Source organism: Tiliqua scincoides, chromosome 5 (genome assembly GCF_035046505.1).
Source record: "Tiliqua scincoides isolate rTilSci1 chromosome 5, rTilSci1.hap2, whole genome shotgun sequence".
Taxonomy (NCBI): domain Eukaryota; kingdom Metazoa; phylum Chordata; class Lepidosauria; order Squamata; family Scincidae; genus Tiliqua; species Tiliqua scincoides.
Window position 1 is genome coordinate 47311464 of NC_089825.1, and position 19187 is coordinate 47330650.

The following is a 19187-nucleotide window of genomic DNA, read 5'->3' on the forward strand; positions in this document are numbered from 1 at the left end:
TTAACCATTGTATAGAAGAGATAACTTTGGCAGCAGCAGCTTTTGAAACCCTTCAATGTTAAGCTGCACCTCACAAAATGTTCTCCTCTATGCATTGGTCACTGGTATATGTACTCTGTCCTCCATTTTATCTGGTCATCCTGAATACTCTACATTTTCTGGAAGCACACACCCCTTCACATATATGATTTGATGTAAATTTTACAAAAATCCTGTAAGGAAGTATTATTATCCCCACAGTACAGATGAGGCTGAGAGGCTTATGTAAGGCCACTTATGACCCAATCCTATTGGCTGTTTATGTTGGCAGTATGCGCATTCCACCAGCATAAACAGCTATATGACTGTTGCAGATGTGACAGCACCACTATGTGCGGCCTAGCTGCTGCCACAAATGGAGACCTTATGCTAACTTAATGCAAATATGCTTAGCAAATGTTCCCTTATGCTAGCAGTTCCCAAACGCCTTGGGAGTTTGGAAACCAGGATAAGTCTTTGTTGGGGAAGTGGGTCAAATGGAACATAAGAAACGACACTGTATCAAGGCCGTTTTGTCCTTGCACCTTCCACAGGATAAAGTGATGAAGTTAATAATTATTTCTCTATACGCCTAGTACTCCCCACTATAAATATGTGCAGAGTCACCCCAAAACTTATGGTGCCTAATGTGGCATGTCATATACTGCCCCCCAATTACCTGGTGATGTGCCTCCCATTCTCTGGTTTGGAAAAGAGGGACAGAGCAGAAGAGGAAGTGTGCAGGAGAGGAGAATGGTGGGCTTTTGCTCCACTCCCCTCTTCCTTTTCTAATCCAGGGAATGGGAGGAGGACAAAGAGCACTGAAGGCAAGTGGATGGATGGAACTGGGCACCCCCACCAATCTGCTACTTGTGGCAAGTGTCTCAGTAGTCTTCTAGGTGGGCTGCATACATGCATATAAAAAAAAGTAAAATGCCTGCTATACAGAAATAGTAACTAATAGAGAAAAGTTTGAAGTAACAAGGCAGTGAAAAGCAGCTGCATGTTATTTTAAGCCAGTTACTAGAAACAGGTGCTTTTTGTCAATGCACTAAGATGGGGGTGATGTGACTAACCTTTAAACTTTAGGGCTCCTGGACCTTTAACAATTGTGTAGAGGAGACAATTTCAGCAGGTGCAACTTATCATCTGTGACAAGCTGCACCTGCTGAAATTCCCCCCTCTATATCAGTGGTTCTCACGCATTTAGCACCAGGACCCACTTTTTAGAATGACCCACCAGAAGTGATGTCATCAAGCAGGAAAAGTTTTAATAATCCTAGAGTAGCTTCTTAAAAATACAGGTCTGTAACATTTCCCCAAATGCAGTCACATAGCACGGTAGCATCAAGTCTAATATACTAAAAATAAAATATTGCTATGAATGGGGACCCACCTAAAATGGGCTCATGACCCACCAAGTGGGTCCCAACCCACAGTTTGAGAAACACTGATCTACACTATTGTTGAAGATTCAGAAGCCCTAAAGTTGAAAGGTTAGCCACCCCTGCACTAAGACATGTAGAGCTGCCCACTGTGCATACTGAACCCCACAAACTCCTGTGTGGTACTTGCACATCTGAAAATGCCTACAGGCTACCTAAATTTAAAAAGAAAGATTTAATGTTTTGGAAATTTAAATACTTGACATAAAACCTGGATAGTTCAGTCCAGGGGTGGGCAAACTTTCAACTTTAGGAATCTTGGACCTTTAACAATCTGTGAGGTGACAAGCTACACCTGCTGAAATTCCCTCTTCTATACAACTGTTAAAGGTCCAGGATCCCTAAAGTTGAAAGTTTGCCCACCCCTGGTCCAGTCTTATCCACGTCTACTAAGGGCCAAATCCTATCACATTTTCCAGTGTTGGTGCTGCTGTGCCTATGGGGTATGTGCTGCTTCCTGTGATGGGGCGGCAGTCACAGTGAACTCCTCAAGGTATGAGAACATTTGCACCCTACCTCAGGACTGTGTTGCAGCTGCACTGGTGCTGGAAAGTTGGATAGGATAGGATAGGGCCCTAAGGCTACACTCCTATGCACACTTAACTGGAAGTGAGCCTCAACTATAATGGGACTTACTTCTAAGTAGACATGGGTAGGATGTGGGCTGTGAGTCCCATAAATTTCAGCATACATTGGATTGTAGCCTCCCAGCACTATGTGTGTGTGTTTACTCAGAAGCAAGCCCCCTTGTGTTCAAGGGGACATAGGATCCAATCCTATCCAACTTTTCAACATTGGTGCAGCTGCAATGCAGCCCTGAGGTAAGGGAACAAATATTCCCTTACCTTGAGGAGGCCTCTGTGACTGCCTCTCCATCACAGGATGCAGTGCATGCCCCATTGCCACAGCTGCACCTGCACTGGAAAATTGGATAGGATTGGGCCCTTACTACCTACTAAATGCGTGGAGGATTCTAGTCTTACAGCCCAATCCTGTGCATGTCTCCTCAGAAGTCAGTCCCATTAGAGCCAATGGGGCTTACTCCCAGGAAAGTGTGGCTAGGATTGGACTGTGGGTCATTGAGCAAATGTGAGGACTTGGATCGCTTCCACTCAGCTCCAGACGTTGCGAACTGAGGCACAGAGGAGCAAATATGCTCCAGGCAAGGGGGGGGGCACAACAAACTACTGCCACGTGCGTTGAGAAGAAGGCAGCTCCTCCTCCTCCCCACACACTCCGTGCAGGGGGGTGTTTCATCGCAGCTGCCCCCGCCCCCTGACTAGCTCTGCCCCCTGGAGCCGCGCCAAGCTCCTCCGAGGGCAGCCACACAAAGCAGCCTCTTCCCCCGGGGCGTCTCGTGCGTGGGCAGCCCTGCGCCCAGCCAGCCTGCCTGCCTGCTGGGCGAGCTGAAGATGGAGCAGCCCCCGCCGCACGAGCCCCACCAGCCGCCCCCGGATCGCCCGCGTTCCCACACCGTCACCACCACCACCAGCAGCTCCTTCACGGGTCGCTTCTCGTCCGCCTCCAGCACCCTCGCCTACGACCGGGAGTTCCTGAGGACTCTTCCCGGACTCCTGATGGTGGCGGAGATCGTGAGTACCGCAGGCTGCGGTGCCTGTGCGCGCTTCTCGGGGAGGCGGGACCCACTGAACTCCTCGCAGCCGCGCTACGGTCCTCTCCACCCTTACCTGGGAGTAAGCCCCACTGACTATAATGAGACTTACTCCTGAGTAGACAGGCCCAGCACTGGACTCTCAGAGTGCTGATTTACTTCTGAGTGAATCTAAGACTTACTCCTGAGTAGACGTGCACAGCACTGGCCTCAGAATGCTGACCGCTGGTTTACTTTCGAGTAGACATGCACAGCATTGGGCTCTCAGAACGCTGATTTACTTCTGAGTAAATCTGAGATTTCTGAATAGACAGACGCAGCAGGGGCTCTCAGAACACTGAGTTGCTTTTGAGTAACTCACTCTCCTTCCCACACATGCTTACTCGGAAGTAAGTCCCAGTGTGTTCAGTGGGGCTTACCCTCAGGTAAATGTGTGTGGGGTTGCAGCCACAATGTGTTTTCTCTCCACTTTAGTGAGGATCATATTTTTTTAAAGGTATCTAGAATCTCTCTTCTCTTACACAAAACTTACTCACTCAAGGAGAGGGGGTCACAACTTGAACGAAATAGGGCTGCAGTCCCACTACATTCAAGAGGGGGGGGTCACAGCCATAACAAATTAGGGCTGCAATCCTACTACACACACACTTTCCTGGGAGTAAGCCCCATTGACTACAGTGGAACTTACTCCTGAGTAGACATTCATAGGATTGTGCTGTAATACTAATAGATACAGCATTGTGCATGTCTTGAAAGGAACAGATGTACCTGTTCTCTCATTTAGAACTAATGTTCAGTACTTGAAAGGAAGAGTTTTGTCCACCAGGAAGGCTGAACCCTACCTGCTCTCCTCTCTGGCTAGGAACTTGCATTCAGCATATGATGGTTACAAAGTGGTGTAGCAAAGGCACTCTGGCTATGCTCAGATGCACTCTCTTCTTTCATCTTGCTTCATTTGCACCAGGTCTGTGCCTTAGCACTGTAAATTATAAGACTATTTATATACTGCTTTTCAGTTTAAAAAAAGTTTGCAAAGCAGTTTATTCGCAGAATAAATGAAAAATAAAATGGTTCACAAAGGGACTTGCAATATAAACAAAGTGATGCACTAGGAAATGGCCTCTGGAAAAGGTGCTATGCTGGAATGAATAGTTCCAGCATAGCTCTCCCCCTTGCGAAACAAGAGAACCACCACTTAAAAGGTCTCTCTTCACTCAGTTCTGAAAGGTGTGGTCCAAACCCTTGCATGGGTTACATATGTATTTGTAATTGGGCTATGAACTGAACCATGGCCTGAATGATGTATGGATTTATAATGATATATAATGCAACACTTGTGTGGGGATGCCCTACCTGAAAAGGAAGTAGGATACCTTTCCCTGTTGCTGCCCATTTCAGTATCTCCATGTTGTAATTAAAAGATGTAAATCTGTCCTGAGTTTCCAAAGAAAGATAAGAGGCAGACTCATAATCCTAGTAGTTGTTCAAGGAATTGGAATTTCCTTGTCTGTCAGATTTGAAAATACAAGTGTGATCCAGTCTTCATCCCAAGAAAGCTTCTTCAGTCTTTCCTGCTTTTAGAAGTGCTGTTCCTCTTTCTCATCCTGTGTTTTGCTTTGTGTTTGTTCCCCACTGACATCCTTATGGTCTTGCTGTCCCCAATTTGTTGTAAATTCATTCAAGCCCCACTGACTTCTTTGTGTAAAATCTCTGCTGCTCAAGAAGGCACCCTGGACGCTGGAATGTGGGTTCGTTTTTCCCAGCTGTTAGAATGAAAACTTTTAAGAAACATCTTTGGGCTTCTCTTCTGTAGTTTTGTTGAAACAGAGGGGCTAAAGTAACTGGTTCTGTGGGGTGAACGAACTATTGTGAATAATGGAGCACTGAAGGCTATATCTGAATCTGGGTGTCAGTTGAATCCTGAGGAACCTCGAGTGAGTCCATACGTTCAAATCAGATTTTACACACACCACACACCTTAATAACTAGTCAGAAGCCCATCCTCTTAAGCCTTTGATGGTGAAGAAAGCTGCCCAGGAATGCAGTTATCAGCCCAGACATCCATTCCAAGAATGTGTGTTAGAGGCGAACAGTTGGGAGGGAGGTGGGAGTGTAGGGATGTCATGAGTAATTCGTCATCGGGGTGTGTGGTATAGTGTGCAATTCAGGAGTAAGGGACTTGTACTGTAACAGGTGATTATGTAATCTATAACTTTTTCTTTATTTTTAAAAAAATCATACCTTTTCATCATGTGCATCAGATGTCCAAGTTGACTTCAAAACAGTATAATTTAAAATATTCTTTTATTCTTTTTTTAAATTTTAAGGGTTTCCATATGCAGGAATGGGGGATGTGTATTAGCTTGATTGTAGTGTACACATTTATAAAATAAAGTTATTTTAAAAAGCAAAAGTAATAAAATAGCCCAGTTTTCGGCAGGAGGGCCACATCATCTCTCTGACACTGTGTTGGGGGGGCAGGAAAAAGAATTAATTTACATTTAAAATTTGAATAAATTTACATAAGTTTACATAAATTAATATACTAGTGGTGGAACTTATATGAATGAATGAAGGTCTTGCAACAGCTCAAGGCCTATAAAAGGCCTTGCACAAAGCAAGGCTGGCCTTTTCTTTGCTGCCGCTACTGCATCACAGATGTGAAACAGCAAGCAGTGTAGGGAGCCCGCATCCCACAGCTAACTCGAGAGGTCAAATAGTTGCCCTCACGCTGAGAGTAGTTGCATCAGGCCAGTGCAGGCTCCAACAAGTTTCCAGAGGGACAGAAGCTCATTGAAGGCTGGGGTCTCCCTGAGGGCCGCATTGGGAGTCCTCGAGGGCCGCAAGTGGCCCCAGGGCTGGGGTTTGGGCACCCCTGAAATAGCCAATCAGCAGAGAAAAATTTCAAAAGGGAGCACAGAAACCATGTATAGAAATGCCAAAATGGAATTGTCTTTGCTTGGAGTCTGAATGCCAACAGAGGGAGCCATCTGGCAGCCCAATCCTGAGCTGCCCGGGGTGCCCAGGCTTGGTGGCACCGAGAAGGGCTGCCGCCAGATCCTGCATCTCCCAGGTAAGGTAAGCAGCTCCACAATGGGGCTACTCACTTTTCCGCCGACCAGAAGGTCGGCAGTAAAGGCGCTCATGTAGGGCGAAGAACCCTCTATGAACGCCTTGGATCCTGCGGAGCAAAGCTCCGGACCCGCCTCCGTCTCTCTTTTTGGCACGCCTCCCTCCCTTCCCCTGGCATACCTCCCCCCGCCTTCTCTCTGTTCCCTGCCGGCCTCCTCCCTGCCCCTGCTTAACGTACTGCAGCTCCGCGGTCCGGGAGATTGCTGAGCCGCAGAAGCCGGGCAACCGCCCTGTGCTAGCCGTGCTAGAGTTTGGCACTTGGAATGCTAGAGACAAACAAGGAGCAAGCAGTAATAAAATCACACACTTTAATTCAGTGCAATCAAACTGCTACTCTTATTTTAAACAAGCAATAACTCAGGGCCCATTTCTAAACAGGGCATGCCAGCTGGTATCACAGCTGGCGCGCACTGTTGCAAGCGTGCTGTAAAGCATGTTTGCGCGTCCTTGCCAGCCAAGCATCAGAGCTAAACCAGTGCCAGCAGTGCTGGGCTAAAACCAGTGGCTAGCTGGTGCTCCACCACTCAGTGGTCACCTGAACCCTGGGGCGGCACAGAGGTAGGTAGGGTTGTGTGTGTGTGGGGGGGGGAGGCATTCCAGGGCAGGGAGAGGTGGGGAGAGGAGGGCAAGATGGATGCAGCTCCGCTCGCTACACAGCCTGACAGAGAACTCTGATTCTGCAGCAGCTACAGAGCTGCCACGGAATTGAGTAGTCCCATTGCAGGGCTACTTTCCTTATCTGGGGGAGGGGGACAAATGTCCCTTTTCCCCAAGGAGCTACTGGCAGCTGCCTGGTTGTACTTGGGATGCTACAGCAGACCCAGGTCTAGGCAGCTCAGGATTTGCCCAGTGGTCCTATACCAAGAACACTCAGAAGGCAAATAGGGATCTGCAACAGATCAGGAAGGTTTCCAATTCCCATCTTGTCAGTAATACAAGCCTCAAAAAGTGCTTTCCTGCTTATTAGGGATAGTATTGGGGGGGGGGGAAATTCCTTGGCTGAGCATGTGCTTAGACTAGAGGTGCCTTGATACTCAATTCTGTATCAGTTTCCGAGCCAATGTTTTGCAACTAACTCCATAATTTTTGGACCTCTGGATTCCAATATAAAACAGCGTAGATCCCACAAGCCAGAAGCTTGCCTTCCATGGACTCAGCTCTTTACACCAGTCTTTATTACAGGTTGTGCCTCATTATCTACTGATTTGGCATCCACTGATACCAGGGTCCACCTCTGAATGCCTTGTATCAAGGAAAAGAGCTCTGAAATCCTATTTCCTACTTTTGTGCTGTTAAACAGCACTGGTTGCAAGCTTCTCAGGGTTAAAGATAACTTTAAAGACCCACTTATGGGTTTCCTGCTCCTCCACTGTCACCCCAGAATGCACTGGTATAGACGCCATACCACATTCAGCCATAATTTCATTCCATTAGTTTCCATTATTCACCCTATCTAGTAGCTGAATGCGGTATAGCGTCTATACCAGCCATTTTCAACCATTGTGCCATGGCACACTGGTGTGCCGCGGGAGTTTGAGGAAGGGTAATTAGTAGGGCCATTGGGTGATGTAAGCGCCCCATCAATAGCATGGTGTGCCTTGCCACTTGTCAAAAGACTGATGGTGTGCCTTGAAAATTTTAGCACCATGTCAGGGTGTGCTGTGAGTAGAAAAAGGTTGAAAAATCACTGGTCTATATACAGTGCATTCTGGGGCAACATTGGAAGAGCAAGAAACCTGAATGTGGGTCTTTAAAGCTATTTTTCCATTGATTTGGCTTCCACTGTTTTTTTTATCCGCTGATGGTTCCAGAATGGAACCCCAGTGGATAATGAGACATGACCTGAAATCAAGGACTTTTTATAAGATGGTGTTTCATTCCATCTCTATTCAAAACAAGTACAATGTTAGCCAATTAGGGTGAAAACATAGCAGCTTTTATTTCAAAAAGGGGAGACATTGGCAATGAAGGCAGGCAGTGCTCAGCGGAAATCAACGTGAAAATAAACTTTCAGACCTGATCTTCTAGCACTGATAGACTGTATGTGAGTAAACAGCTGAAGCTTCATGCAGACAAGCAGAAGCGTTTTAGGACAGCTGATCCTGGGATAAAGATATCCCCAATGAGGATATTGCTGCATTTCCAACTCCCACAGAAGAATGAGGTTTGGGAATATTCCTGCCAAGTGTCTGTAGAACCATGTGGCAGTGGTGGCCAGGAGTGGTTTTGCTAAGCTTGGACTATTGTGCAAACTAAGCCCATTTCTACAGAAGGAAAGAGGACATGGTCAGGACAGGACTGGCCCAGCCATAAGGGTACTCAAGTGGCTGCTTTGAGCAAAGGGCTGGAGGGGGTGGCAAACTGATGATGGGTGTCCAACATTTCACATCTGTCCATTGGCCAACTGCCCACCAAGCCACTTCAAGTGGTGTTCCACTTCTCGCTTGCTCAGAGCAATTGAAGATTAGGGCAGCAGCAACCCACCTTTTCCTCCAGTGCTGTTGCTGTGAGCAATCATAGTGGTGGTGCTGCCGGAAGACGAGGAAAGGCAAAGATTTTACTATTCTGATCACTTGCTTTCACAAGCAGTGAAATCAGAATTGGTCTACCTTCTTCTTCTCCTCCTTGCTTGCAAAGCATGGAGGCAGAGCTCCACTACTCCTTTTTAGGTCCATGCGCCACCTCCTTCTGCTCAGGTGCATTCAAACAAATTGGCTGGGTGGAGCATGGGAGAAGTACTGCTACTCCCAGTATACTCCACCCACCTTGTTTGTTGAATACAGCCAAGTGGAAGCAAGTCGATGGCAGGGGTGGCAGATCTGCACCAGTTCAGGTAGCAATCTGTGTGGACTGCCCTTGTATTGGCTGGCTTTTGAACAGTCTATGAAATTTGTTCCAAATAGGACATGTTAACAGTAATGTGACCTTGATTCCATGGGTGAGGGTAACAAATGTAATCTGGGTCACATTACTATTAACATGTCCTATATGGAACTAATTTCATAGTGTTCAAAAGCTAGCCAATTCAGAATGAGGCTGCTAGAGCTTTGACTTGAGTCAGTTTTTCAGATTGCTTAACACCATTATTACACCAGTTTCACTGCCTCTGATCTATTGCCAAGCATTTCTGATTACTTAAAAGTTCTAAATCAGGGGTGCCCAAACCCTGGCCCTGGGGCCACTTGCGGCCCTTGAGGACTCCCAATCCAGCCTTCAGGGAGCCCCCAGTCTCCAATTTGGCCCTCTGGACACTTGCTGGAGCCCGCACTGGCCTGATGCAACTGCTCTCAGCAGGACAGCCAACTGTTCAAACTCTCATGTGAGCTGTTGGATGAGGGCTCTTTCCACTGCTTGCTGTTTCACATCTGTGATGCAGCAGTGGCAGCAAAGGAAAGGCTGGCCTTGCTTTGTGCAAGGCCTTTTATAGGCCTTGAGCTATTGCAAGACCTTCATTCATTCATATAAGTTCCATCTCTAATATATTCATTTGTGTAAATTTATCCAAATTTGAAATGTAAATTCATTCTGGCCCCCTGACACAGAGAGATGATGTGGCTCTCCTGCCAAAAAGTTTGGACATCCCTGTTCTAAATGATTAGAACCAGGATATTTAAAGAACCATCTCCTCCCACAAGACCCTGGCCCATCCAAGTCATCAGCAGAGGCCCAGTTCAGCCTACCACCGAATCTCCCACCACTGACAGAAATTCAGCTGGTGGCTATACCAGAAATGGTCTTCTCTTTTGTAGCCCCCAAGCTTTATACCTCCTTGCCCGAGGAAACCCAGAGCCCAATCCTGTGCTCGATGGCACGGCTCCATGCTGCTGAGCACTGTTGCAAACTTGCCGTAAGGCACGTTTACGAGCCTCACCTCCTACTCTGAGAGGCAGGGCTCTTAGAAACTGTGCCTTTATTTGATATTAAAATAGTTGATTCAAAAGCCTGGACAGCATAGCGTCTTTTTTTGAGAGTTGCGTTAAAGGCAGAACACTTGATTTGGTTTTAACATGCCTGAGCCACCGCTCATAAGGAGTAATTGTTGAAAGTGTTGTGTTTTTTCCAGTGAGGTCAAGTGCCTCTTCATGTGAACTCTGTAATGGTAACATTTTTTCTCTTGGGTCTTTCAGCAAGTTACAATATTTACTTATCCAGTCATCTTTATAAATGCTGCTTCACAAATACTATTTTATGGAAAAAAACAGGAGGCAACCCTTTCCTGCCATGTTAATTGGCCATTGCACCTTCAGTGTGGTGTTCTGCCTGAGTTCTTGCAGGTTTTTTTAGGCTGTGGAATGTCGCTGTTACTGTGTAAATGCTTTAATATAGGTTCAGACAGTTCAGAATATTATGCTACATTATTTTCAATGACAAAAGATACTTGCGTTTTCAATCCATAAACTCCTTAAGTTGGAGTACAGTCAGGCTGCCACAAAGATTGTGAATGTCCTTGCCTACATTGCTGCAGAGAGTGTCACTGTGTCTTTTCCCCTGCAAATTAATTTTAAGGTGTTAATGATTAGGAGATCCAAGACAGTTTGTTCTACTTCTTTAGAAGTGTTTCACCCTTGGTTTGTATGAATTGTTCTGCTTGAGTGTTTGGCTTTGAAATAAAGGCATTTGCTTGATCCTGCCTATACTCTGATGTTTTGAGGGTGTAAAGTGACTTTGTTTTTGCAGATAAATTAGGGCAGTGGTGGAGTGGTAATTCCTTTCTCCATTGTTTCAAAACAAAAGCAGCCAGGTGGTATGGGTTTTTCTATAAGAAAAACTTCACAGCAGAGGAATGCTGTAACAAAATGCTAGCTAACATGGGTTGTGAGTAGCAGAGAAATATTCACTGCAAGGGGCTGGTCTGCTTGTATTGTTAAAGTTCTCAGAGTGCTTTCTATGTGTACCTCTAATAGCAATTACAGCTTACATTGAGATGAAACTTTTAAAAGCACTTGCAATGTTAGCGTATTAGCTGATGTTTGCAAATATTGTGATTCTTCTGAAATAGTGTTTTGTCAAATATTTAAAATATCAAGTTTTGTATTTCCCTTCTCCCCAAATATTCTCTTGCACATTACCCTTCCACATCCAGCTCACAGCATGATGCTCAAACTTTCTTTGGTTTGAAAAGATTGACTTGGATTTAAGTCGCTTTTTTCAGGCAGTTCAGTGAAACAGGTTATCTGTACCGTATAAAGGCTACAAAGAACAAAGGTGACAGGGGTGACTGCAACAACTACCGCGGCATCTCTCTCCTTAGCGTTGTAGGAAAGCTGTTTGCCCGAGTTGTACTAAAGAGGCTCCAGGTACTTGCAGAGAGCGTCTATCCAGAATCGCAGTGTGGATTCCGAGCCAACAGGTCCACCACTGATATGGTATTCTCCCTTAGACAACTGCAGGAGAAATGCAGGGAACAACGACAGCCACTCTTTATAGCCTTCATAGATCTCACAAAGGCTTTCGACCTGGTCAGCAGAGACGGCCTCTTCAAGATTCTCCCCAAGATTGGATGTCCACCCAGGCTCCTCAGCATCATCAGATCTTTCCACAAGGACATGAAGGGCACTGTTGTCTTCGATGGCTCCACATCAGACCCTTTTGACATCCGAAGCGGAGTGAAGCAGGGCTGTGTTCTTGCACCAACCTTGTTTGGGATTTTCTTCGCTGTCCTGCTGAAGCAGGCCTTTGGAACTGCAACAGAAGGCATCTATCTCCGGACCAGATCAGACGGAAAGCTCTTCAACCTCTCCAGACTGAGAGCAAAATCCAAAGTCCAGCTGAAATGTCTGCGTGACTTCCTCTTTGCCGACGATGCAGCTGTCACTACCCACTCTGCCAAAGATCTCCAGCAGCTCATGGATCGTTTTAGCAAGGCCTGCCAAGATTTTGGACTGACAATCAGCCTGAAGAAAACACAGGTCATGGTTCAGGATGTGGACTCACCTCCCTGCATTACAATCTCTGAGCATGAACTGGAGGTTGTCCATGACTTTGTGTACCTTGGCTCAACGATCTCCGACACTCATTCTCTCGATACCGAGCTAAACAAGCGCATCGGTAAAGCAGCTACCACGTTTTCCAGACTCACAAAGAGAGTCTGGTCCAACAAGAAGCTGACGGAACATACCAAGATCCAGGTCTACAGAGCTTGCGTCCTGAGTACACTTCTGTACTGCAGCGAGTCATGGACTCTTCGCTCACAACAGGAGAGGAAACTGAGCGCGTTCCACATGCGCTGCCTCCGACGCATCCTCGGCATCACCTGGCAGGACAAAGTTCCAAACAACACAGTCCTGGAACGTGCTGGAATCCCTAGCATGTATTCACTGCTGAAACAGAGACGCCTGCGTTGGCTTGGTCATGTCGTGAGAATGGATGATGGCTGGATCCCAAAGGATCTCCTCTATGGAGAACTCGTGCAAGGAAAGCGCCCTACAGGTAGACCACAGCTGCGATACAAGGACATCTGCAAGAGGGATCTGAAGGCCTTAGGGATGGACCTCAACAAGTGGGAAACCCTGGCCTCTGAGCGGCCCGCTTGGAGGCAGGCTGTGCAGCATGGCCTTTCCCAGTTTGAAGAGACACTTGGCCAACAGTCTGAGGCTAAGAGGCAAAGAAGGAAGGCCCATGGCCAGGGAGACAGACCAGGGACAGACTGCACTTGCTCCCGGTGTGGAAGGGATTGTCACTCCCGGATTGGCCTTTTCAGCCACACTAGACGCTGTGCCAGAACCACCTTTCAGAGCGCGATACCATAGTCTTTCGAGACTGAAGGTTGCCAATACAATAAAGGCTACAATCCATTGAGATATGGATATCTTTGATGAAGGCATCTCTCCTATTCACATTTGTCTGGAGGGTAAACTTGATTGGACACAGTGGTATTTATTTCTGAATAAGCATGTGTCAGATCATGCTATAAGGCTCTGAGACTCATTCCTGCTCATTCTGGAGCAGGAGTTCCTTTTTTAACTGCATGAATATTTTCCATTGTGCTAACAGGCAGCTTGAATAAAATCATTTTAAATTGATTCTTGCTGTTTCTCCATTCTGAACACAGTGAGTTGTACAATAAGAAAAATCTACTTTATTCTTTGAAAGCATCTGATTACTTTTTAAAAGTGGAAAACATTCATAGGCAGTTAAGAAGTAAAATTTCATATCCCATCCCAGTTTGTGGTTATATTCATGATGCCCATTCTTGTCATTGATGGCTGCTTACACACTATAGGAGATACAGGGTTTCTGCAGAGAATGGCATTCCCATGTTGAGTTCTCCCCCACACTTCTGTAACATGTAATATTGCTTACCCCAGGATGCGATGTCTTAGTACTAGCTGTTTCCATGCCTTTGATCAGCATAATTGGCTGACACTCTTGGAGATGGAGAAAATGTACAGCTTGGGGTAAGTGATGCTGCATGTTATGGAATGGGAGAGAGAGGACTTGGTATGAATTGGGATGCCACTTTGGGTGTGAAACCTGTGTGTTTTGTAACATTCAGTTCCACCCCAAACATCTGATGGTTAAGTGCCCAATCCTATCCAACTTTCCAGTGCTGATGCAGTAAATGCCCTGTTGGCAAGAGTGCAGTAATGCTGAAAGTGGGTTAGAATTGGGCCCTAGAAGTATGAACAGAATTTATCGACTTATGGGTGTTAGAATAGAAAACTGTGTACTGGTAGGCCCCAGTATCCCTGGATCTGGTATCCATTTCAATTATCTGTGGATCTGGGGTCCCTAGCGCCCACTAACATTATTTAAATGCATACCAAGCAAAAATGTTCTTGCTTTACAGCAGTGGTTCCCATTGGTGCGTTGTGACCCACCAGCCTGGGATACACTAGGCAATGCCTCTTTAAAGGACAGGGAGGAGGGAAAGCGGCAACTAGATCCCCAGGATTGTGCTGCTGTTGGGGTTGGGAGGAGGTTTTTCTACTTACCTGCAGCCAGCACTGCAGTCCTGTGGGGTCTGGGAGGTGCGGGGAGCCCAACACAGTGTTTCCTGTGCCTGCTAAAGTGTAAAAAAAGAAAGAAAAGGCACTTCTGGTTTCATTGCGAAAACGTCACACCCCCTGGACCCCCCCAGGACTCCAGCGCTGGGTGCAGGTAAGTAGAAAACACCCCAGCCTGGCCCCAGTGCAATCCTGGGGATTGCATTGCTGCCTTCCCCTCCCCCACAACAATTTACAGTGCTCCAATTCCCTTGTAGGAGTTTGGGAAGCACTACCTTACATGATCACTATAAGCATACACACTTATGTATGCTTATAGTGACCATGTAAGGTAGTGCTTCCCAAACTCCTACAAGGGAGTTGAACGCACAGGCTGCCTTCTAGGTTAACCCATTTCTGCCCAGCCCACAGGTGTACACATTTGATCCCTGTTGCATATATGCAATGTTGGGCAGAAATGGCTTAACAGGAAGTTAGCCACTTCCTGTTGCCCTGGATCTAGTTTTTTCAAGTGTTCAAGCTGCTGGGAGGCAGTGTGCTAGTTGCTATGAGCTTGTGTGCTAATAGTGACTCTTTAAAGCAAGAACATTTTTGTTTGATAAGCATTTAAATAACATTAATGTGTGCATGGAGGACCATGGGGGGGGGGGGTTCACTATATCTGCATGTCCATATCTGTGGGAGGGGGATCCCTGGAATGGATCATTTAGCTATAGGGTGTGACTATTTCTTTGAAGAGTAGCTACTGCTTAGAAAGGACAGAATACCCAGTGGAGGAAACTGGGGTGGTTTTGAGTTACTGTTCTTCATAGAAGGTAACACACTGCTCAGAATTGACATGCTGTTGCACCTTCTTGTGTCAAGTATGTTTTGGGGGTATAACCATACAAAAGCAACTAATACAGTGAACTGGTGCCACTTTTTGGTATGAAGGTTCTGTGTTTTTTTTAACAGCTGCATGATGAGCAGGAATCCAGATACAAAGCTTTCCCCATTATGGTGTCTCTTCTCATGCTGGGAAAAGCCTCACTTGTTGTTTTCCCTATTGTGTAGGCAGCAGCCTTAATAATGCATATATTTATCTTTCCAGTAATGTCATTAGTAAATGCTAACAGGCTACCAAGCTGTCACAGATCTGTCTGCAGACTTATCAGGTCACTAAGGACATTATTATCAAAGTGTTTACTTCCTCAACAAGACCTTAGAGAGGATTATTTTAAGTTAGCTGAATTTCCAGACAATACTGAATTCTTAACTACTTGACCCAAGTCTACATTATTATTCCAGAGAAAGCAATGAACAAATGTTCAATTGCTACATTTCCAATGCTGAATTTAAAAGGATCTCTCTTTTTAAAAAATTTAATGACTTGGGATGGGAGTGCATGTCTTTGTAAACCCTGGCCTACCTTATTCCTGATGTGTAAAGCTGCAGGAATTATGGGAGGTGCATATACTTCGTGTCTTGCATAGATGCATGTGGGCAGTTTAGTTGTGTTTGGTTTAATCAGCATTACTTGGCTCAGAAAGGCCAAGAGCTCTCCCACAAGTGAGATCAGCTCTGAGCTACAGTACCATACCAAAGGCATGCATGTGTGTGTTTGTACACACGCCTTTCCTATGTTCAAGGCATTGTACAACTAAATAAAAATACAATAATAAAACATAGGAATAAGAAACATTAAAAATACAGCATTAAACAGTGCCATCAGCATCACAGGGTCAATTTTTTTTCAAATGCTAAACTATAAGCATAAGATCAGTTAAGATCTGTCATGACTATTGATGGAGCCAGTTGTACTATTGGCATTCGCATCAAACTCAGTTTTAACTGGTGAAATCCAACTGGTGAAATCTTCCCAAGTACATTTAACCTTGACATGTTGGAATTAGTAGTCTCTTGATGAGATCTGGCATTTATTCTTCATACAGAAAATTTAGAAATCATTGTTTTATGTACTCTTCAAATAAAAATGTGCTATAGGAATCCTAGATTCATTTATGCTCTTTCCTTCCCGTTGTTCAAAGCTTCAGTTGTAGTCAAAATGCAAGAGTTGGTATATTTCCTAAGGATTTTTTTCTTTTAAAAATGGAATGGTATTTTCAAAGCAATTAATATTTATTTTAAAACATGGATAATCATAAATCTGTATACTATGTGCACATATGTACATGTGCAGAAACATTTTAAGTTGTCTTCAAAGTATAGAATTTTCTAAAACCATTCCGTGTCATTCCTACAGTTCCCTAGACAACAACTGTGTTTCCTTAAGAAAAGCTGTTGTGCTGTGTGTGTATTAAAGGGTGAGGACTGGACATCGAGAATAATGAAAGATGGGATATGGAATGTGCCCTGAGCACAAAAGAATTGGAAAGATTGACAAGGCGTTTACTAACTGTTCACAATCAACTTGAGGGGCCTCAAAAAGCCAAACCGAAAAAGTCATGCACTTTTTTTTACACAGAAGAAATTGAGTCAAAACTCACAGTGAAGCTGCTTGAATCGTGCACTAATGAGGCTATGACATGAAAGTAGACATGACAGGGCAAAACTGATGCCATTTGGAATTGGTAGCCTTAATTCATATAAAACAACCATAAACTTTGAAAAGTTTTTCTGACTCTCAATTTCGCAATCTTGTGTAATTTTCATAATGCTAGAGTTTGGGGTTGCTTTATTGTGTGTTAATGTTGTATGTTCTGTGAATTGAGTAAATTATTCAGACTGTTTATACTTGGCAAGTGACTTGATAGGATTGTATTTCAGGAAACATTACTGAGGAGTCAAATGTTTTCAGATAGTGGTTCTCACACTTTTAGCACAGGGACCCACTTTGTAGAATGAGAATCTGTCAGAACCCACCAGAAGTGATGTCATGGCAGGAAGTGACATCATCAAGCAGGAAATTTTTAACAATCCTAGGCTGCAGTCCTACCCAGGATTAAGTCCCATTGATTATCATTCTTAAAAGAATATGCATAGTAGCTTATTAAAAGTACAGGTCTGTAACAGTTCCCCAAAGGCAGTCACATACCACGGTAGCATCAAGTCTGGTTTTTTGATTTTTTTAAGATTAAAAATAAAATACTGAAATGAATGGGGACCCACCTGAAATTGGTTCGTGACCCACCTAGTGGTCCCAAGCCACAGTTTGAGAAACACTGTTTTAAGAAACAAGATTTGAATTCTCAGGTGCAGTTAAGACTGAACAGTTGCAGTCTGGTTGGTGGCACTTACTCTTGTCCTTAGCCCAGGCACCTAGTTCCGCTTTTCTGTTCTTATTGCCAAACAATCAGAACCACATACCTCAGTGGGAAAAAGCTAATACTTGCATAACTGTTCCATCCTTTGTCTTCTAAAAATGTTTTCCAAGTTAGTTTTAAGTTTGGATCTTGTAGTTTTTAAAGGTGACTGAAACAGTCTCTTCCAGTAATTTGTTGGAGTCAGAGAGAATCTGTACTTAGGTATGCATGATTGATACCATAGAAATAGAAAACAGAAACAAATGGAACTGTCCTATTACACTTTGAATTAAGCTGTGAATCAGCAGCTGTGTTTATTTTTCTTCAATTGAATAGACGTCATATCAGTGTGAATGAATAGTTAAGAAGTAAAGAGCCACAAAGTATGTTACATAGGTCTGTATTGCTTGGTCAAGAGAATCTTACAGTTCCTGCATTACTAAGGGAGACGATGTGCAAGCGTTCAACAAAATATGTTGTGTGGTCACTTTGTGATCTGCAGTTTTTCTCACAGCCTGTATGATAAGTAATATGCACATATTATTTGATAAGAACCTGATTTCAAGTCTTTACAAAAAATGAATTTTTATAAGCTCACAGTGGTGAGTTTTCAAGAATTGTCACTAAATAAGTTTCAGTTTTATATAGGCATCTCTGGTAAACATGCAAGTGAAAAATGTGTTTGGGGGTTCTGTGTGATCAAAAAACCAGAACAAAATATTGATTGCTATGCCCTTTTCACTTGCATATATTGTGACAGTGCTGAAATTTCAACAGCACATGAGGACAATTAACACTGAGAAATCCTTTTGGATCCTGTTAGGCCAGTTGTCTCTACTTGAGCATAAGTACATTTTTAGCATGAGTACATATTTTTAAACTTGAGCGTAAGTACAAATTCTTTCCATCACTGTTTTTCTAAATTGCTAACCTTTAACTCTCTTATCTTTCACACTGAGAAGTTACTTTAGCTCAGGGGTGCCCAAACCCCGGCCCTGGGGCCACTTGTGGCCCTCGAGGCCTCCCAATGTGGCCCTCAGGGAGCCCCCAGTCTCCAATGAGCCTCTGGCCCTCTGGAGATTTGTTGGAGCCTGCACTGGCCTGATGAGGGTTCCCTCCACTGCTTGCTGTTTCACATCTGTGATGCAGCAGCGGCAGCAAAGGAAAGGCCAGTCTTGCTTTGTGCAAGGCCTTTTATAGGCCTTGAGCTATTGCAAGACCTTCATTCTTTCATTTAAGTTCATCTTTAATGTATTCATTTATGTAAACTTATACAAATTTATTCAAATTTTAAATGTAAATTAATTCTCCTGCCCTGCCCCTGACACAGTTTCAGAGGGAAGATGTGGCCCTCCTGCCAAAAACTTTGGACACCCCTGCTTTAGCTGATTATATCAATCCATGTGTGTTTGAGATTTCTCTTTATTTTGACAAAAGCAGAAATGCATAATAAGTCATTGATTCACTATCTATTGGATTAATCCAATTTAACAATTTTAATTGGCATGCATAATACTTTAATGAGTGCTTTTCTTTTCCAGAGTCTGGTTATCAGATGTAACCAGATGCTTTGTGCTAAGCTAACTGGACTGGCTGTTCATTCAACAGAAGAGGTTTTGAGGGGCAAATATTTGCAGAGCAAGATAATCTTTGACAGGTGATGGGCCTGCTTAGAAAGTGTCATTCTTGGAGCCAGTTAGACTTCACTTCACTGCACACAAGCAATGAATTAAATTGAATTCTTTAAGCTAGTTACATATTAGGTGTTTGCATTCTCCAGAGAAACTGTGAA

The 19187-nt window shown here is 44.4% G+C and overlaps 1 protein-coding gene across 1 annotated transcript in view; it reads left to right on the plus strand.

Moving 5' to 3' along the window:
* The first annotated feature begins 2875 nt into the window (after positions 1-2875).
* CMTM8 (CKLF like MARVEL transmembrane domain containing 8) overlaps positions 2876-19187 on the plus strand; it is a 39094-nt gene continuing 22782 nt past the window's right edge. The window contains exon 1 of the mRNA XM_066631289.1: positions 2876-3055. Coding sequence (XP_066487386.1) covers positions 2876-3055 — 180 coding nt within the window. The remainder of the gene's footprint in view (positions 3056-19187) is intronic.